Source organism: Pipra filicauda, unplaced genomic scaffold (genome assembly GCF_003945595.2).
Source record: "Pipra filicauda isolate LSUMZ 115617 unplaced genomic scaffold, ASM394559v2 scaffold108_size2327098_pilon, whole genome shotgun sequence".
NCBI classification, from domain to species: Eukaryota; Metazoa; Chordata; class Aves; order Passeriformes; family Pipridae; genus Pipra; species Pipra filicauda.
In genome coordinates this window covers 1,046,178-1,068,520 of record NW_024103529.1, presented here as the reverse complement: position 1 = coordinate 1,068,520, position 22,343 = coordinate 1,046,178, and the positions used below count along the sequence as shown (strand labels likewise).

General features: G+C 39.2%; 1 protein-coding gene across 3 annotated transcripts in view; it reads right to left on the bottom strand.

The window, feature by feature from the left end:
- Positions 1–22,343, bottom strand: part of CAMK4 (calcium/calmodulin dependent protein kinase IV) — a 149,584-nt gene that overhangs the window by 9,659 nt on the left and 117,582 nt on the right. For 2 of the 3 annotated variants that reach the window (XM_027712567.2, XM_027712568.2), the window contains 5 exons: positions 13,402–13,492; positions 12,240–12,314; positions 8,859–8,934; positions 3,688–3,814; positions 1,441–1,593 (listed from right to left, as the gene is read on the bottom strand). In XM_027712567.2, the coding sequence (XP_027568368.1) occupies positions 1,441–1,593; positions 3,688–3,814; positions 8,859–8,934; positions 12,240–12,314; positions 13,402–13,492 (522 nt within the window). Of the gene's footprint in view, positions 1–1,440; positions 1,594–2,450; positions 2,579–3,687; positions 3,815–8,858; positions 8,935–12,239; positions 12,315–13,401; positions 13,493–22,343 lie in introns of those variants that run through there. The other variant, XM_039380735.1, reaches the window with a different exon arrangement.

Sequence of the window (22,343 nt, the reverse complement as noted above, 5' to 3'; positions counted from 1 at the left end):
CACAGGGATCCACTTAGTGGTGAGAGGACTTTGGACAACTGATTACAAGAATAGGCCACACAATGATATTATAATGTCCAAAGATACTTTTAGTGTATCTCTCACAAGCCATATGGATGTTTATGAAATAAATTCAGCATAGCTTGTGAAAAACAAAATCATGACTGAGACCTTTAGAGTTATTTAATAAAAATATGTCTTTACATAAAGAAAACCTGTCTCTGAATTTGTATGTTGGGAAAGAGAGGATAATTTCATATTATTCTTACTAACAACACAACAGCTAAAGCATGTTCTGCTTGAGTTTCTGCTTTGGTCTTATTTTTTTTGGCTAGCAATCAATTGTCTAAACTTTTATGGTTTATTTTACATGTATATATGTGTAAAACTTTTAACTCTACAATAGGTGCTAACTCCAATCAATTCTCTTAATAATTGAAGATTTGATCGTTTAATCTTTAGCAGAAAAGCAATGAATAAGCAAACTTATAAAAAACATTAGCTTTTAGTCACAAAAGAATAAATTGACTACAGGGATCTAAAACTGGTCTTCAAAAAAATCTTTTTGGTGATCAAAGGTGTAAAACTATAAAGAAACACAAAATCAAAACATCAATGTGAATTATATTCACAGTCTCTGAGAATTTTGTAAACGACAAAATGTTTTTCTTTGCCCTGTAGAGCTTCTCTGTCACAGTTCCCTATTAATACTGAAAAAAATTAGCAAAAGGAAAGTTAAGGGTCATTTTCTTTGTGACTTTAGTTTGCACGGAGTTAGTAAAGCTCTCAGTTAAGATGCTTTTAACCCTTATTCCCCAAGGCTACAAGGGCAGCTTCACTGTAACCGTCGGTAATAATTTCTGTGCTGAAGTATCCCTGGAAATATCTTCTGAGCAGACACAAATCTTTAACAATTGAAAAAGGGATTTGGGGAGAAGAAAGTTTCCTGATGTTATGTCAGTTAGATGCCTAGCTGCCTGCTGGTAGAGTAACTCAGGGTGGCTTAAAGACCAAAATATGCTACAGTAGATTAAATTTCTTACAGATTTATGGATGCTCATTAAGAAATTATTCAGAATTTTGTTCCTTCTTGTCAGTACTATAAGGATGCCAAGCAGTACAGGACAGACAGATGGACAGAAGGAAGAAAGGAAGAAGGGAAGGAAGGAAGGTAAGAAAACTGTGAAAGTTGTGTGCATTCTCATCAGTTCTATCTGTGTAGACAGAGTTATCAATCCGCTTCACCAATTTTTATTTATTTGGTTTCAGTTATCGACTAAATCAGCTTCCACTTCTTCAATTTTCATCAGTTACCTTAAATAAAAATCTTCCATACCAATATGGAATGTTGTCCTCAAAAGATATGTAAGTTTTCTGCAAGGCTACTAATTTAATTGCACGCTTTCATAGCCAAAACAGACACTGTGTGCAGAGACTTGCCTTAAGTTTACGCCGGGCATTGAATTCTTGAAGTTTCTTTTGTGCGTTGTCCATATGTGCAAAATTTGCTGCCTTCCCTGTGACCCATGGGTGCTGCAAAGCCTGTAGAGTGGTGAGGCGTTTCTTGGGGTCTAAAACAATCAACTTTTTAACCTGCATCACAAGCAAGAAACACAAAAGACTATTAACCTTATTCTTCGTTTTCATTTACCTAGCTTTGCATTTTGGGGCTCTGGTCCTGGTTTTGGGAAGCATCTTAGGTGAAAGGCATTCTAGGAAACCAACAAGAATTTGCATTTGTGTCTTTGCAAGTGTTTTGCTTCTGGCATTTCTTGGTCCTCCATAAATAACATCTGAGTAAGACAGCCATTAAGGGGGAAAAGAGAAGAAAAACAAATCAACCGGTTACCAACGTAATAAGAATAGATACCAATGCAGCTGACCTGTATCTGCCACAGGGTGTTGCATGTCTGAATTGCCACATAAACCCTAAGAGATTCTCAAAATAACCCCAACCAGGCAGTTTCTCTGAGCAGTGTCTTTACTTTTGTATTTGGACAAGTTTTAAATGGGATTAGAAAGTTTAAATTATAGTGTGTGCAGCTCATGCAGACTTGAACCATGCAGTCACTGTCAGGTACATCATAAAGGAAATGTTTCTTTCAGTCTCTCTAAAACCTCTTGTACACATGAACTAAAAACCACTGTACAAGTATTTTTCTCTTAGCCCACCCTGAAACTAATGCTGTTCACACCCGTCTTTCTGTCACCAAGGCCAGTGAAGCTGCACCTCTCCAAACATGAGAGTAGGACATTTTTGGGAACAAGGCACTGCAAACATACCCCTGGGAGTGGGGTTGGTACAAAGTGCTGGATACAAAGTGTGTCCAGTCAAGCCATCTTTCATGGGTTTTGCTGTTATGTCTGGACTAGTAGAGTTTTGAAAAAAAGAGAAAGGTGGGGATGGAGTAACAAAGTACACAGATGATACTTTGCAGAGCCACACTTACCCAGCTCTCCTGACTGCACACCCTCCTGGAGCAGAGTGCAAGCGATGGCACAGGGCTCCACTGCTGCTTTGTACCCAAGTGTGAGGGAAGACTCGCTTTAGGGTTCTCTGAAATTTCCCTACAAAGAACTATTAAAGAAAGATGGTGCCAGGCATTGTGATGAATCCAGCCTGTTGTGTCTCCATGGAAGAAGTCAAGGTAAACAAATCCCTTCAACTGGACCTCCAGAACTGCCCACAGCAGAAGGTTTTAAGAGTCATGGCCTTCATCCTTATCTACAACTTCCTATACAGTGTTCAAACCTGAAACTTTGAGCTTTATTGTACCAGAACAGTATGGAGCAACTTGGACAAAAGCTCTGTATACACAATAAATAAGCAGTTTTACTTTCAGGCTGCTGTTTATCTGGCAGTAAATGATATTTTTTTGACTTTAGAATAACTTCACATCTAATCAAACAACAAAAAAGTACTTTGAACTTCTATGGTCCTTTCATTTGAAATGTTCTGAAGTACTTCACAAACACCAATTACATAGTATTTTATGACAGAGTTTTGTATAAGTAATATGGAACAGACCATTTGTGTTTTCAATGTTAATGAAATAACTGAATTATGCAAGTGATTATTGACTAAAAATCAGACTCAAGCATACCTATCTCTGCAGATCAGCATCTCCTGAATCCAAATTACTTTATCCAGTAATGAAAGAATACAGTGCAGATAGCATGTCAGCTCTTGCATTCTGCTAATGGACCATATTTAAAAGTAATCAGCCTTCTCTCATCTACTGAGAAAAAAGCTTAAATGGACAGAAAAATCTGTCAGAAAAGGCAGGGGGAAAAAAGTTTCATTTCCTTTAATATTCTTTCCTTAAAGTTCAGGCTTGAAAACTGAAAAAAAATAAAGGGCTTGTTTTTACTTTCCCCTGAAGGTTGTTGTCCAGAAAAGAGGAATGAGCTTCAGAGCTGGAAAAAACGGCAGGCATATATGAACACTGTGACAGCTGCTAACAATCTGGCTGGTTCAGAGAAGGACCTGAACATCCATGGTTCTGAGGGCAAAATTACAGCACTGGACTAACAGGGATATTTAACAGCACCCTAATATGTCAAAGACAAAAAGAAAAGCAAGGGGCTGTACGAACAATTAATTAACCAATTATTCTTCCCCCATCCCAAAAATTGACTCAGTGGAAGTGATACTAGATACTCTGATCTGATTTTTGCTTTACTTACTAAATCCTTGGCATTCAGAGACACATCATCCCACCAGGGGGACACAAAGTCATATTCACAGTTCAGGATTCTCTTAAACATGTACTGATCTCCCCTGTCATCATAAAATGGTTCAAAGCCACAAAGTCTGCAAGGATAAAAAAGAAATAAATTTATCAAAGATTAATTAGTCTTTGGATTGTTAGGAACAATTCATGGTATTATTTTTCCCTACTTTGTATTCTGTAGACCCCTTTGGAAAACCAGACCTGGCTGTACTCATGAACTCCTAATTCTACAGAGCAGAGAAAAATGTGGTCAAAAGTATTCATAAGCACTGGGAAAGGCTGGTCAACTTGTAAATTTGCCATTTTCAATGTCTTTAATTGGAACTATTAGTACAGGGACTTACCGTAAGAGTAGCCATACACCAGTTGGTATCTGTATACCTTCTATATGCTAATAAATATTTTCTAGCAGCTCTTTGCTCTGCTGGTCTCACGTTAAAGTCACTTGCACTACCAGTTATTCCTCAGTCTGAAACCTTTGCTCATCACTGCTGTCTTGGTGAGGCTTCTCCCACTATGTGCCTTTTTGAAGTGGGTGCAAATGGGCACATTACTAAGTTACAAATTAGTGTAATGATGTTTTCTATTTTAGTCTTAGTTTCTTTGCTAGAACTTTCTGACCTTACTTTTTTAGACTGTTTACAAGCACAGAGTTAACGTGATCACAGAGTGTTTATCAGAATCTTTGTAACTCTTGCCAGATGAATAGGAATTAGCTGAGGAACCTCATTTTACCTGTGAAGTTAGAAGGTTTTATATATCCAGTTAGGACTGATTTTTGATTATGTTCATCCCTGTACATTCTTTCATCCTATGATCCACAAAATGTAAAAACCTCTGCCAGGTTTTATTAATCACCCCACATCTCTACTTAGGTAACCTACATACAAACAAGAAATGTTGTGATCTCACTAATGACTGCATTTTTGAATATATTGAATAATATAGATCCCAGCACAGATCCACACTGCTGGCCTCAGGAAAAGTAAACTCACAGAAGTGGTTTCCACTTATATAATGTCCTTTTTTATTGCTTCCTTTTGCTTTAATCATGCTTGCACACATAATCAGATATTTTCCTATTCAACCAGAATGTGATCTGAGCTAAACAGAATGTCTATCTGCTACTCTGCCTCCAGAAAATGCAACAAGTAGTGAGATGATGACAGGAAAACAACAGCAGATATAATGATCAAGACAGCAAGAAGTCTACAAAATGTAACTTTATAGTTTAACTTGGTTTTGCATTTCTAAACCCAATCAATGTGCTTACTGTTCTGAAACAGGAGACTGACGCTCAAGGAAGAAGTGTGGTTTTGGGAGTGGTGCATAGCTGTGGATGAACAGTTGCATCACATTCCACTGCTGAAGAGGAGAAACACTTCATTGTAAGCACCTTCTGGGCACATTATTAATTTCCAGGTCTGTCAGAGATGGATTAAAACACCAGGATCCAGCCTCCAAACACCATGTGCTTCAGTAGGTGGGAGCTGGCCACAGCACCCCAGCTGTTGCCCTCCTCTTTGCCTCCTGTCCCACTACCATTTCTGGACTTGCATCAGGTCACTGTCATCCCCATGGAACATCTTTGCTGAGAAGGGTTGTTGGGCCCCTCACTGGGTCAGCCCAAACTGGATTTTGGATACCGGGTGACACACAGTACGTTTACATACACACATACATACACACAGTATGTTTAAGACTTCATCTGACTGCACTGAAAATCTCCTAAGTTTTCTCTACTTTCTTTGTAACTCACTATTATCACCTTTTGTCTTTTTACAATTTCTATAGATATGCTTCTACTTAAAATGAAAATCCATTTCAGCAAACAGATTTTTTTTTTGCTACATGCCAAATGAGATGAATAAAACTAGAGGTGTGATTTCAAATTAGATTAATTAAAGCAGAGTAAGATTCAATGCAGCTGCTCTTGATTTAATTTTATTTTGAAATATCATTTTATTGTGATGACTCATATCAATTACATACAAATAGAGAAAAAAACAATGCAAACAGCTACAAAAACAATTTAAAAATGACCAAATGGTGTTTTATCTCCTTTTAAGTTAGTGAAAAACCATCTTTAACTAAATCCATGCAATTTCAACTACAGGCAAAGCCTCTGTATTTGTTGACCTCTATCTGCATCTCAAACATACTGAAGGATTTCTAATATAGGAATACACAAGGACTGTTCTTTTTGCCTTTTAAAACTGTAACATGTGGCTTCTCTGGAATACGACAATTGTCATCAATAGATTTTAATATAATTTGCCTCAGGAAAAACTGTTCAGTCAAAATACGTGTCAAAGTTTTTCTTAATCAAATGCTAGGTCCACTTCAATTAACAAGAAGATTAATGAGAAGTTTTATGGAGATCTTCTGTAACATGGTTGTTGCTCTTACATCCATTGCAGTTTGGAGGCACATACAGCAAGGCAATTTTTGGACTGTACTGAAGAGCATTCCTTCTACTAAACAATGAGACCAAGATATGCAACACTGTCCTTTAGGCTGCAGGATTAATGAGTTAGTTATTGTACATGTACCACCAGACCATATTGACCCACAGAGCTTTAAATGTGGACTACTGTTAAAGCTAAAAGGAAAATATAGCAAAGTGGATTTTTGCCTGACTTATTCCTGCACATCAAATTGGATTTCAAGTTGGGATTAGGAAGGATCGTAAGGAGGAAGAATCATAGAATCATAGAATCATAGAATCATAGAATCATAGAATCAGCTGGGTGGGAAGGGACCTCTGAGATCATCAATCCAACCCTTGATCCACTACCACCGTGGTTACCAGACCATGGCACTAAGTGCCACATCCAGTCTCATCTTAAAAACCTCCAGGGACAGTGAATCTACCAGGTCCCTGGGCAGCCCATTCCAATGCCTGATTACCCTCTCTGTAAATAATTTATTCCTAATATCCAACCTAAACCTCCCCTGGCACAGCTTAAGACCATGCCCTCTTGTCTTACTAATCGTTGCCTGGGAGAAGAGACCAACCCCCACCTGGCTACAACCTCTTTTCAGGGAGTTGATGAGGTCTCCCCTGAGCCTCCTCTTCTCCAGGCTAAACAACTCCAGCTCCCTCAGCCTCTCCTCATAGGACTTGTGGTCAAGTCCCTTCACCAGCCTCGTTCCTTCTCTGGACCTGCTCCAGCACCTCAATATCCTTCCTGAACTGAAGGGCCCAGAACTGGGCACAGTACTCAAGATGTGCCCTCACCAGCACTGAGTACAGGGGAAGAATCACTTCCCTGGTCCCATTGGCTGCACTGTTCTTGATCCAGGCCAGGATGCCCTTGGCCTTGTTGGCCACCTGGACACACTGCTGGCTCATGTTCAGAAGTGGAATATCCATTCTGGTGGTGTTCCACTCAGAGCAGCAACTCACACATTTGTTTTTACACCAGTGCAGAAGTTTAATATGTTTTGGGAGCATCTTCTGAACAGCTGGAAGGTTTTGAAAGGCTGCATATAGCAAATGCCACTCCATATATTCAAATAGGAGTTTGATTTCTGTTCTTGCTTGGAGCTTGCCTACACTTGAAACAAAGTTCTGCTTAAGAAAGGAGCTGTTTCAAGTACAACAACTTCTTTAAGCCTTGAATAACTAGAAAAGACCAAAGCTTAATCTAAGTGGCTTTATAAAGGGCCAACAAAAGTCATCTTTCTAATCTTAGGGCAGCCTTGCTGACAACATTCACATCTCTCTGCCATGTGTGGAAACCCCAGAACTGACAAGAAATGAGCACCTGGCAGGCAATTTCTGAGATGTGATCTTTTACATAAGGTCTGGATCTTAAACCAGACCTTGAAACAAAGGGTCACATTTAAAATGGAGAAGATAAAAAAATGGGAAATGGAAGTATTGTAGCCTATTATTTACCAATACATCAAAGGAGAGCTGTGAATTATATGAAGCTTGTATACACAACAAAAGATGTTTTCTGATATTTTCGTCAGCGGGTTTACATATCCTTACATGAACTTTTAGTATAAATCCTAGAGAATGCAATTACTTCTTTGCAAAAGACAAAAAGAAAATAATTCTATTATTACACACTGTACTTGCTGGACACAGTTAAAGAGTCCTAGTAAGGGAAACATAATGACCCAGATGTATAAAATCCTCCATATCTTTAATGTACATATGTAAAATCTCATTTTCTTCTCCTAAAAGGCATCCTGCAAGTATTGTATATAACTACAGAAGCCATCTTATCATCGTCATTGTCAAGAGACTAAATTAAGTTATTTATTCTCCCATAAAGGGAAGTATCAATATATTATATAAAATTTTCCTTTCTCAATAATTTTCCTCTGAAAGATTCAATGACACAATAAAGTAATTACAATGCTTACCAACTTATCATGACTAGCCATACTAAGATGTAGACACAAATGCCTACCTCTAGACATAACTGTTTGAAAATTTTGGTCTATAGTTGCAACTTCAATTGTTTAAAATATGTGTGGCCAGCATTGCTCATACCCCTTTTTCAACACGGTCTTTTGTTATCTTGTAAGAAAAAGAACACTTCGACATTAACCCATCAGACTGATTTGCAGACAGAGAGTCCAGGGCTGTTCCCTGCCTCCTGGCTGAGGTGCTATGAGACAGCAACACTGATGCTGCAGCTGCAGCTTTGTCAGTGTCTGTGGCTGACACAGGTGGGACAGCTGCATTTGAGAATATTCACAGGCACTGTGAAACTACTGCAAGCACCTTAACTTCTTGTTGTCTCATCTGTAGTCAAGAACCAACTTAGGATCTCCCACAGTTTATGTGAATGAGAAGAAGCCTCCAATGATTTCTGACACTTGCATGCTTGTATTTTTGCTTTCAGCATCTTCACTGCTACTCATTTACTTTAACAGCATGATTCTGTGCAGGTCTTCCCGTTGTTCAGGAAGGACTATTATATCTATCAAACACATAACCTGAGTATTTTCCATGCTTCTCTAGGATTTAACTTACTTCAGTAAGATTAGGAATATCATAATTAAAGTTCACTATCTTGTCTTTTTCAATGGTATAGCTCATAATATCATAAAATCTTGCAGGTGTTAACAAATTAACTGCTCTGTAGCACCTTCTGCACTTACAGGATGTAGGTGATAATTCCCAGGGACCACATGTCCACCTCAGGGCCGTAGGCACATCCACGCAGTATCTCTGGTGCTGCAGATGACAAAACACTTGTCAGTAAGATGAAAGCTGAATGAAGAAGTAACAGTCACAAAGTCAATTAAAGTCCATGAACATTCATACCTCTTAAAAAGGTAGAATCTGTTTCTTTAAGCCCTCAATTAGGCAAATGATTCCCTTCACTGAATATAAAACCAAAGAAGTTATGCCCAAGCAGAGCCACAATAAAATGTAAAGTGGACTTTGGTTTCAAATTGTTTTTTAGGTTTGTGAAAAGAACCACTGAAAGCTACACTGTTTTACTTAGTGCTTTTATAAATAAATCAACAACAAAAAGAGGGTCAATGAAAATCTCTCCCTTATAGGATGAAGAGGGAAACACTGTAACCAAGGATGAGGGAAAGACTAAGGTACTTAGTACCTTCTTTGCATCAGTCTTAATAGAAAGACTTATTATCCTCAGGGCAACCAACCCCCTGAGCTGGCAGACACGGACGGGGAGCAGAACAGACCCAGGAGGAGGTAGTTAGTGACCTGTTGTGCCACTTAGATACTCACAAGTCTATGGGATCAGATGGGATTCACCCAAGGGTACTAGCGGAGCTGGCAGAGGAACTCGCCAAGCCACTCTCCATCGTTTATCATCAGCTCTGGATAACTGGGGAGGTTCCCAGATGACTGGAGGCAAGCCAGTGTGATTTCCGCCTACTAGAAGGTCTGCAAGGAGGATTTAGGGAACTACAGCCTGATTTTGATGCTGGTAAAGGTCATGGAACAGATTGTCTTGAGAGCGATCACACCAGGGGACCAGTACAGAACAACCAGGGGATCAGGTCCAGCCAGCATGGGTTTAGGAAAGGCAGGTCCTGCTTGACCAACCTCATATTCTCTTATAACCAGATGACCTGCCAGGTGGATGAGGGAAAAGCTGTGTCTCTTGTGTATCTGAACTTCAGTAAAGCCTTCGAGACTGACTCCCACAGCAATCTTCTGGAGAAACTGGCTGCTCATGGCTTGGACAGGTGCACTGCTTGCTGGGTAAAAAACTGGCTGTGGTGTATGGAGTTACATTCAGCTGGTGGTTGGCCACTAGTGGGATTCCCCAAGGCTCAGTGTTGGGGCCAGTCCTGTTTTATATCTTTATCATGATCTGGACAAGGGGGTTGAGTGCACTGCCATTCAGTTTGCAGAAAGCACCGAGTTGGGTGTGGATTAGGAAAGTTCTACAGAGGGACCTGGACAGGCTGGATTCAGGGCACAAGGCCAGGTCCAACAAGACCAAATGCCGGGTCCTGCCCTTGGGTCCCAAAAACCCCCAGCAGCACTACAGGCTGAGGGAAGAATGGCTGGAAAGCTGCCTGGTGGAAAAGGACCTGGGTGTGCTGCTCAACAGCAGCTGAGCATGAGCCAGCATTGCCCAGGTGGGCAAGAAGGCCAATGGCATCTTGGCTTGGATCAGCAATACTGTGGCCAGCAGGACGAGGGAAGTGCCTGTCCCCCTGTACTTGGCACTGGTGAGGCCACATCTCAAATCCTGTTCTGGGCCCCTCACTACAAGAAAGCCATTGAGGTGCTGGAGCATGTCCAGAGAAGGGTAATGGAGCTGATGAAGGGTCTGGAGCACAAGTCTGATGAGGAGTGGCTGAGGGAGGTGGGGGTATTCAGTCTGGAGAAGAGGAGGCTTGGGGACACTTTATCACTCTCTCAACTATCTGAGAGGAGGTTGTAACAGGGTGGAGGTTGGTCTCTTCTCTCAGGGAACAAGAGATAGGATGAGAGGAAATGGCCTCAAAGCTGTGCCAGGGGAGGTTCAGGTTAATGATTAGGAAGAATTTTCTCACAGAAAGGGTGGTTAAGCATTGGAGTGGGCTGATCAAGGAGATGGTGGAGTTGCCATCCCTGGAAGGGGTACTTAGTGCTATGGTTTAGTGGACATGGTGGTGTTCAAAGGCTGGGCTTGATGATCTTGGAGGTGTTTTCCAACCTTAACGATTCTATGATTCCATTTACTTAGCATTTTATTTAGGCTTTATTTTTGATATTCTGTTTTAATTGGAAGGAAAGACAGATCACTTCAGGCAATTTCTTTTGCTGCATTGAGGAGCAGACAGAAAGGCCAGGCAGTTTTGGGGGACTCCAGCTCTGCAATGGTAAAGAGGAGTGAATGTCTGCCCAAGCAGCCTGACAGAAACACCTTGAGGACCTTGGTCCCACTGGATCTATGATGCATGTGGGATGGCTGTCATATTTCTGGAGGACAGCGGACTTGTTGTACCTACATGCACCAACACTGCAGCACGTATGCGATCTCTTCCCCTTCCTGCATTACTCTTGCATGGCCATGAAAAGCAGGTCTTTTCCAGAATTTTGCTTTTGGTAAATGGATTTGTCTGACACATTGCTGTGAGTTTAGATATTTCCTGTAACAGACTGATCATGAATCACTGCTCTGCACTGGCTTAATTTTATGTGCTACTGTCAGAAATCACTTACGTTCCTCTTATTAAGTTCACTGAAAGCACAGTGTTGCAGTAAACTAAGTTCTTCATGACCATCTTTTTGCTTTCAGTCCTCTGCATCAATCTGCACATCTCAGGAACTGTAGACTGGCAAGTCTTGATGCCAGAGTATCCAGACTTCCGTATGTGTTTTTGTTGCTGTGTCCTTTCTGGAAAAGCTGCTGACAGCTGGGTGGGCAGGATGTGGGAGTTAGCAGCCTGAGACTGCCAATTATTCATAGTTTAATTCGGCATTTCAACAGCATTCCTCCTGGGTTTCCTCTAGTTCTGGAAAGTAATACTTGAATATGTTCTGGGCACCAGGAATTCTGTATGAGCAGTTAACTTGGGTTGTAAACCAAGGATCACAGGTCCATGACTAGAGGCATAAAGCTCCTTTCTTCTCTTCTCCACAGAGATATTCATCCTCAACCCTCCCCACCAAGTTGTCCTGACTCAGAGGGCTCTTCTATGGGAATAAGCCTTATATACTATTTTTATCATATACAAAGACAGGCATAAAAAGGGCTAAATACTAACTACAGGTGTATAGCATTTGTAGTATAACTGTCTCAAGAGAAGACAACCAGAACATTAAACACTAATATGTAAAGTATAGTTTTATGAAACTAAGTGGACAGGAATTAGGTGCTCCTCTAAAGCATGACTGGCACCCATGTGTGCTTGGCACAGAATGTCATACAAGGTAAATGGATATATCACCTGATTTGCATTATCAGCTGTGCTACAAGATAACAATGATCTTATGGTCTTCTCCAGTGTCCTCTTTCATTTGCCTCTACCATTATAAAAGCAAATGCAAATAATGAAACAACATACCACAGTACCCTGGAGTTCCACAAACTGTCTTCATGGTCACCTGATCTTCCACAATCTTAGAAAGTCCAAAGTCAGCTGTTAAGATAATTAGGAATATTAATGTTCTTATTTCCTTGTAAAATAACGTGGGGTTTTTTTTTCCATTGTATAACCAATTAAATGAACATTTATGCATGAAGTGAACAGTACTGTCATATACAGAGATAAGCACTGATTTAAAGAATATACCCAGACTGCAATCCAGAAGCAAAATTTACTGCACAATGAGCATTCCTGTCTTTTCCATGACAGAAACGTAGCTTGTATTTTATTCTGGAGACTACATAAAGCCAGTACAGTGGGACGCCTAAGGGCATACAAGCAGAGATCCAGAAATGCATTTTAGGTATATATTCAGTTTCCACTCTGTGAGTAATCCAATAAAATTATCAGAATAATTGCGAGTTAAAAAATTTTGCATCAGTAATTTCTTGGATAAAGGTCAGAGTATGCAGACCCTGCAAGACAAAATCCCAGCAGTATCTTGATAGAAGCCTGGGGGCATGAAGATGATGACAGAAGAAGTATTGATCATCCTTTCTGCAGAGTTTCCACCCTGTATTATTACTCAAACAACAAGGGCCATCGTGGCATCACATGTTGTACCTGCATGACTCATTTTTTAAAGCTCATAAAAACTGAAGTCATCACAACTCTTAATTTTCACTGAAAATAAACTGATTTATTCAAATTTCAGTATGGATGATGACATCTTTGCCTTAAAAACCCCAAAATAAAATTATATCTACTTTGTTATACTGAATATGAAAGGAAATGTTTTAACTCAAATATCAGCATAAAAATAGGTCACTTGTCCCCAAACAGCTATTGCTTATGTATTATTATTTATCTAATCAGAAATAGTGTTTACTTTTATAAATACTGCTTTATTCTCTGCCATTTTCTGCATGATTTTCGGTATAAATTCTGCAAGCACCTAGTTTTTTATTGATTTAGAAACTACCATGCACAGTTGTGCTGCCGAAGAAGTAATGCGCCGTTCACTTGAGTACAAGCATTAGCTTCAAATAAAGGGATTGTGAGATGCATGTACTCCAAACATCAGCTAGCACATATTACTGACACGAAAGAATTAGGGAAGCATATATTTAATGCTGCTTACCGATTTTTAGTGGTGCATCTGGAGCTGGCGTTGCATAGAGTAGATTTTCTGGCTTCAAGTCCCGATGCACAATCCCATTTGCATGCAGGTACTGAAAAAAAAGAGAAAGCCAAAACATTTAAGTGAGAATAAGATGCTATGGTCAAGCACAAGTTGACATCTTTCTAATAATCTTTAGCAGCAGATTAGTATATGATATATGTGTGACACAGGGTTACTTAACTAATTTTCAGAAGCTTTTTTTCTGCAAACTTGCTCAGCATAGAATCCTTGGATGCATACTGTAATCTGAATAGGAAACTAAAATTTGCGAAGGCAAAGATGGCATCATGTCCATTTGGGAACAAAAACATCTCAGAAAGTATTATTGAATTTTAAATGCAAGCATAGCTTCTAGGAAGTAATCTAATAGATGTTAAGATACCAAAGTCAGGCTCATAGGAAAGTAGTTTCTTCACATTATAACATTCTGAGAGACAAGAAAACGGTCACATAACTATTAATCTATTAAATAAACACATTTGAGTAGAAAGGATGCAGTATACATCGAGGGCCAACTACAAAATACTTGGGGTCCCTTGCACAGACTTCTCGAGAGTTTTAAAATCACCCAACTGCAGAGTCTCAAAAATCTGTCTGTCTTGACAAAGCGCATGAAGTATACATGAATTCACTCACCACTGAATTCCTTCCTTGCACTAACGGAAGGGAAAATTTCTAGAACATATGGCTGCCACTTACACTGCTATGGATAGAAATATATGTATTTATTGACAGAGGGAAAAAAGGATAAACTAGTGTAACAAATTCTGTATTTCTTGTTGATAAAACATCCACACAAACCTTTGAAGTCTTAGAGGAGAGATGCTTAAGGGTAGGGTAACTATCTTATTTGAAAGTCTCATGGACTACATTTTAGTAGCATTTCTATACTCTAAAAGAAAAAACAATACATGTGCATAGTTATGCAGCAAATGACAAATGGTTGAATATTCACCTAGACAACACAGCTATGGTGTGCACTTGAGTTAGTACCTGAGATGAACTCTTCACTGTGTATCGCACTGGAATTTCAGTTTGTATAAATTTTCAGTGATTAAATAACAGTAAAGAAGAATACATTGCTCTGTCCTTGGACATAGTGATAGTGTGGGCTTTTTACGTGTGTGTTTCTCATAATGTAATAAATGTTTTTTGTTGACTTTCTTTAAAATCCTGAAGTCACAGTATTTGCCATGGTGTGACTTTTGGAGATCAGTCAAAAACCCTCATCATCTATCTTACTTCACAGTGCTTGTTTCAACTGTGTTTTCTACAATGACATAGCCAATCAGTTTTCCAAGGTAAAACCAGGCAAAAATATACGGAAACTGATAGATTGCACACTACTACATCATTTAATGCAGCCACATCTGCATGACTGCACACAACCATGTCCTCCGTGGATAAAAATATATCTTCATCTGCCAGTGAAGGCATAACTTTAAAAAGATGCTTCGACAGCACAGCAGTGATGTGTTTGACGTGTAGAGGTAATAGTGGCACAAAGGGAGTGCAGCAAAAGCCATCAGTATGGAGTGGACAGAAAAAAAGAAATCTGGACAGAAAAAAAGAAATCTAAACTGATCTGTGTTCATGCACTGCAAGTCAGTTTAGCTGCCTCTGTAGGAGTGAGAAGGACCAGACATTCCACAATCAGGTGGTGGAAAGCAGACACTTCCCATTCATTCCTACAAAAAAATCTTTGACCAAATACATGCAGAGAATTTTTCCAGCCAAGTCTGCAGTCTTTTAGCAGGTCCTTTTTCACACATGCCCATAATCTTAAAAACATCTTATGGTGTGAGGCTGAAAACATCAAAATTTTCGTGTCTTCCCAGAAAAGCATTTTTGTGGGAGGTAAATTTGGGAAAAACTTTGCGAGAATCTGTTCAACTTTTCCTCCCTTTTAGTTGTAAAGTGAGACTGGCTCACAGGGCTTCTTCCCAGACATAGCAAGAACCATAACTGACAACATCTGCTAACCACACTTTACCTTCATGACTGACTTTTTAACTGATTTGTATTGAACTTGGAGTGTGAACTGTTTTTTTATTACAGACTCATAATATCCCAGGAAAATTTCCCTTCTCTGTCCAGCCCAGTATTTGCAGAGAACTCACAGGATGGGGGTGCCAACAAATGAGAATTGCCTCAATAACCTAGCCCATGCCTTTCAGGCACTGTCACTGCAATAATCTGAGCTCTCTCTCTCTTATTTACCCTCTTCACAATGCCTGCAGCTGCCAGCACACCTCTGCAGTTCACTTCCCCTTATCTTTCCAGCATCCTAGTCCAGAATTCCTGCCCAGCCACACTAATTCCTCTGATATGCATTCCAGTTGTGGCCTGACAAACTTTATATATAATGTATTCATAAACCTATTTGCCATTTCTTTGTAACACAATACCACTCCTGTTTGCTTTTTGATCTGGTGTAACCTTCAAGTCCTTTCTCTTGTATTCCCACTGTCTCTGCAGTCCACACAGATCCCGGCACAGTTGTTACACACCCTAAAATCAGTCTCTGCTGCTCTGTCCTCTCTCTCACCTGCACTGTTTCTCCTTCTTGACTTCATATTTGGGCACAAATGATACCTGTTGTGCTTGGACAAGGCATATGTGTGGCTGGGGCTGCCTCAAGCTGCCAGGTCATAGGTTTAAAAAACCTACTGTTGGCATCTTGTATCTTCCATACCATGTCAAATTTTGTTGTGATGGCTATTTGGATGAACAGTTCTGTTGTGAATTAACAGACTAAAGGGCAAAATGAAAAAAAAAAACAAACAAACAAAATAAAACTCAAAAATAACCCAGCATTTTTATTGATGCAGATATCCCATTCCTCAACCACAAAAAGTACCAGCTAGAAAGGTGGATCTCCATCCCTCTGAGGGGAGACATAGCTGGCTGGACTTCTGGAAAACGTATCTGAAAAAGGTATCTGGAAAAGGTATCTCCAGACAGCCTTGTACTAAAGGTTTCCAGCAGATGCAGTGACCCACTGTCCTTCAGCCTGAGCCACCTGTCATTCACTGAGAGTGTTCCCTGCTCCACAACCCTCTTTGAAAGGGATCTTGTGAGACTGTGTCCATTTTCAGCACTGCTTCCTTACTTAGTAGATACTCTGGGACTTTGCAAATTTTCATGAGTCCCAATATGCTCCCCATGTAGTTCCTGGTATTGAAGGCTACTTGGTAATTACACTATCTTGTCAAAGTGTAAACAGTATTCTGAGTTAAACTATCTTGGCTTAGAAACACATTTAGTTAAATTAGCATGATCCACTTTGTCTAGCAATTTTTTCAGTTTACATATGTTATATTTTGGTTGCTCTCACTTAATTTCTCACATACTGATTTTAATAAACATCATGTTTCCTTGCAGGCAGTGCCTCTGCAGCATAAGTTCTCCCAGTATGGAGTACAGCTTTGGGCATCGTGCACTCTCCTCATAAAACAGATAGCCTTTGCTCTACTTTTTATATGCTATGTCTCTTAATGACTAATGTCATATGTTATGTCTCTTAATATGATTAGATGAGAAGATCTGGACACAGGTATCAGGCCAGAGCAGTGTAGTGACTCACTTTATGATCTAAGTGTTGCTGAATTACATCACTTTCTCCACCTATAAGATATGGATGAGATATGGAAAACATTTTATTTCTGTGGCTGAATAAAGAGTTTATAGATGCACAGCACTGTAGAACAGTTAAACATGGTATGCTTGTTAAAATGTGATCATTACGTGATATTCTTTTAGTAGCTAAAATGTCCTGTTTTCACTTCTGATTTTCAATAAAGAATGCCAGTCAATAAAAGAAAAGTAAGGCATTTCAGATAATTTGGGAGAAAAGTATTACAGCAAAATTGACTATCATAGTCTTCCTTACTTCTTGATAAATTTTGAGGTCAGACTCCTCATGACACCGGGTGACGCTGAGTCTGACATACAGGCCCTTTTCTACAGAACTTACTTGTTAAAATGAAGTCAGCCTTCATGCTGGCCTTTGGAATAAAGGCAGCAACTCATGAAAGAATAATTGCCATGACTACTTATGACTGCAGCAGAAAGACTTTTTTCCCTTTTTTTTTTTACTAAGCTTTTTTCCAACTGCTGTAAGTTTCTTTTGTTCTTTTGTTTTGTTCCTTAATAATTTAGGTACCTAAATTGAAAGATTTTATGACAAAAGAATAAATGGAGACTGCTTAAAACTCTAGCCTTTTCCCTTAATTTTATTTATGGCACCCATTACACAGAACTGTAGAAAAGCAGAGCTGAAATGAACCTGTATCATCTACTCCTCTGTATGCTCCTTGGCAGCATCAATTACATCTACAGTAGTTGTTTGTTCAATTTATGCTCACAGACCTCTGCTACTAGAGAATCCACAATTTCCACTGGCAATTTATTACAGGTCTAGGCTTTCTCGACTGCTACGAAGTACTTCCCTGTGATTTACTGGGATCACGACAGGAGTGGATGAAGCCCATTACCTTATTACTTATATGCCTTAGAGGCAGAAAGCAGATTATCCACCTTTTTTTCCTTTTGAGTACTTGTTACCACGTACACAATTAGTCTTCTATCGAAGACTGGAGGACCTTAGTTTGCTCAACCTTTTCTAGACCTTTGGTCATTCTTGTTGCTCTCCTCCAGGCAAGTGTCAACTTGCACTAATGTGTTGAAAATGCAAAATGCATTTCAGTTGTGGTCTGATAAATTTTATATGTAATGCCTTCATAAATCGATTTGCCATTTTTTTGCAACGCATATCACTCCTGTTTGCCTTTTGATCCAGTGTAACTTTCAAGTCCTTTCTCTTTTGTTCACTCTGTCCTTGACAGTGCAAAAAGGACACTGAATTTTACTGAAGTTATTTTATTTCTAATCTTACTCTCCAGCTTTCCCCAATTTTATGGTGTCTAAAATTTTCTATAAGTGTACCTTCTATTCCATCATCTGAGGTTGTCAAAAAGAGACTAAAAAAGCAGACCAGAGAAGATATTTCCTGAACTTCTCTCTTGATCTTAAGACACACTGATAAACATTCTCTCAGTACAGACAACCAGTCTTCATCCAGCTTAAAATCACATCATCTTGATCACATTTCTCTAAATCATTGTGAGACTGTCAGATGAGACAAGTACCAAAAGCTTTACTCATGTCAAGTAGATATGATACCTTCTCTTCTTCCCTTACTAACAATATCTCTTACCCTGCTTGAGAAAAAATCAGACTAATTTGGCATGATTTGATCCGGACAAAAACCTGCCTTGCTGGTGACCTCCATATATTGTTATCTCCCAGCTGTCTCATATTCTTTTCCTTCATTATTTACTTCAGATATTTCCAGGCAGTTAATTCCTCCCTTCTTCCTCCTGAACTGATTGTTACATATATCTGTTTCTCTGCCCAGCCTCCATCAGAAGTGTTACCTCTTAAATTATTTTAACCTTTAAAACTTGCTCTCTAAATATTGTTCCATGAGAGTCACCAGCTGCAAACAATTTTAAAAATGTCTAAATTATTTCAATACTCTCTGACTTAGTTTTTTCTAATTTTAGGCTCCCATTTTGTAGCTCAGTCACTGCTATTCATTGTGCTAGGCTTCTGGTTAAAGCTGAACTTTTACTGAAAAGTAGCAGAAAAAAAAAAGACAAAAACACTGCTGCCTTCTCTCAGACATCTTTCCACAGGTCTCTTTCACCTGCATTTCTTCTTATGAGAATGGGTGGGTTTGCTATCCTTCTTATCTCATGCTAGATGCATTCTTATTTTCTGCCTTGACTTTCCTGATTTCAGCTTTCAAACTCCTCTTGTTATTCCAACTCAGGAATGAGCAACCTGACCTTTTCAGGAATGTCTAGACTTGTAATTAAGCTCTCTCTATAGCCCTTACAAAAGCCTGGACAAAACAGTGTTGTTGCATAATGAAAGCTACTGCACAGCAATTTGGTTTGATTACAGCTATATATGGTTTGAATAAGATGTGGTTAATTGCTAAAGATTTGGAAGCAGTTAATTTGTGTCTAAAAATCATCATTCTTACAGAGTACAGAGAAACATTCAAAATGCATCATCAAAAATGTACCTGGAATCATACATTCCACATGGATGCAGACTTTGGAAAACAAGACACAGCAGCTTGAGGCAATCAAGAAATCCATAAAATTTCATAGTTAGTGAGCATGTATATCCTATTACATATCCTATATCTTGTGCATGTATCAGCTGATTTGTATTTCATACATCCAATAATTGCACAAAAGTTACAGAGCAAATGATGCAGTTTCTCTACATGTTTTTAAAACTGTTTTGGCACATGAGCTGTATAGATGCCTGAATGACAAGTCAAAGAGGAATGGTTTTGAAATGGTGCCGTCCCCACTGAAATCCATGTAAAATTCCACTGCTTTAACTTCTTTAGACTTTATTTAAGATATGTACAATAAAATATGTATGTAAAATACATACAGCCACAGTAATATGGCTGCCATGAGCAGCCTGTTTCTGTGCTTTGATTTATCTCTCAGGCAACACACAACTTGGAATGCAGAACAGGATCTTAAATCATGTATGCTTCAGCTTTGGATGTTGGATAGCTTTATTTGTGCTGATAACGGAAAAGTGTACTTATCTGTGTTGGTTGCTTACATGATAAAAACATTATTTAGGGTTAAATTTTTCTTCACAGGACAGAAATCAAGAATTGAAATAATTTTGAAAATGCAAGGATAGTTTTAAGAAGTGTTGCAGAGATGTATCTGATAATTCTTGCCTAAGGAGCATAAAAAACCCCCAAAAACAAATAAAAGATGCCATCAGTGGTAATGTCTGAATCCAGCTCCATAGGCATCAACAAAGTTCAGTAATGAAAGCGTGAAATCAAGTTGTATGCACAGCATCATCCTCCCTTTGCCACCATTCCTTTCCTGCAGTCACACTGGCTTTGGGACCATTTTATCGCTGCAGAAGACAAAACCAACATTGACTTATTTTTCTGATGCATTTCAGCAAGTTTTGGATTTCTGTAACTGGATAACAACAAAGTGGAGTCTTAGAAAGGCTCCATACAGTGAAAGCTTCTCCAAACATCTTGCAGAAAGCCAATTCTTGTCTTGCTTTTACTGGTTGCTCTGGGAAACTGGAGTACACCATTACGTTTGCTACGTCATAAACTGACTTCCAAACTTTTTCATAAATTCACAATTAGCTTAGCTAAATTCATTCAACAGAATACTGTTTTACTGGAACAAAGAATATTTGCCTTTGTGCTTTGTGTAAGTATGCATTAACACAACTGATTTATGATTTCAGATAATAAATCTGTGTATTATAAAAAAGAATGAAGAAGTGTATCGGCACAGATGAATAAATCCAAATCTGATTATTTTCTTTGCTGATCTACTTTATTCAAAATTATGAGGTAGGTCAGAAGGGAAGTTCTAAATTAAGCAATTAGGTTATATAAAGTTTTAACTGCATTCTCCACAATTAATATTCTTTTATAATTGGAAGCATTTTTATCTTTTGAATGTTCTAACTTTTAGAAGAGTAAAGCAGCATTAAGGATGACAACACTATACCAGGTGTGATGACATCAAATCATGTACAGTAATGTCTGTACAATCTGACATATGTAGGAGACGATAACACACACACCTTCCCACACAAATTCCAAACAAGCAGGCTTTTTGCAGAGCTGTCTGCCTGCAGTGGCATGAAATTCTCCTCTTAAACTGTAAGTAGGCCACAGCATCAGAGCAGCTAGAAGAGCTTAGCTATAGTCTCTTAAATCCATCCAGAAGAGCCTCCCACTTGCAGAGTATCTGAATCAAGTGAAGAACTAACATACATTAACCATGTTGCTCATACAGCCATTCTACTCGATCTTCTTTTTTTTTTTTTTTTGCCTGCCCGTCAGGGGTGCAGAAGACAAAGATGATACATCTCTTCCTGCAATTGTCCAGATCCCTCATGCAGGGAAACCTTCCCTCTGCAGCCTCCAGCCTCCTGTTTCTAAGGTGATGCTCAGTACAGCTATAAAAAAGACTACATGGTATGACTCCTAGGAGCAACTGCAGTAGAGAGATAACAAATATGTGTTGTTTGGCTTTGTGATCCTACAGAGAGGATTTTAAGATTCAGTTTTAATTTTCTTATTATCCCTTTGTGATTTAATTGGTAATAAATTAAACTAATTTCCCCAAGTCGAGTGTGTTACGCCTTTGATGGCAGTTGCAGAGTGATCTCTCCCTGCCCTTATCTCAACCTATGAGCATTTTGTTTTATTTTTTTCTCCCCTGTTCATCTGAGGAGGGAATGGATAGAGTGGCTTGGGTGGGCAGAATCCGGCATCCAGCCAGGGTCAACATAGCACATATAGCCTTTTGAATCGTTTTTAGTTGCAATTTCTAGTGGCCTCTGTGGATTGTACTGCAGAAGAGGATTTAATACATAGGGAATCTCACCCCATGCATCAAATCCTGTTTCTCAGCTAAGAACAGGCTGCAAGCACTTGAGCAGTTGACTGAAGGAGGATACTCAGGTTGGAAGTAGGAAGGCCAAAAGGATGATCAAGGAGGACTTTGTTCCACTAATAACTGGAAATGACAACTGCATCCTTAAGTATTAATCTCAATTCAGTGCTTGCAAGGATGAGCATCACACTGAGAAGATGATGTCTGCTCAGCCAAAGCTCCAGTATACAAAACATTGCAAACAAGTAAGAGAAAATAACTTTTCTGTCTGCTCAGTGCTGCACTGGAAGAAGTTCTGATGAAGAACATCTTTTGTCAGGTAAGAACAACTCAAGCTGCTAACAACAACGTCAAAGGGGAATGATTTAATGGTCTGCTTAGTTCAAGAGGGAATGCAGTGTAGAGAGATCTTGGAGC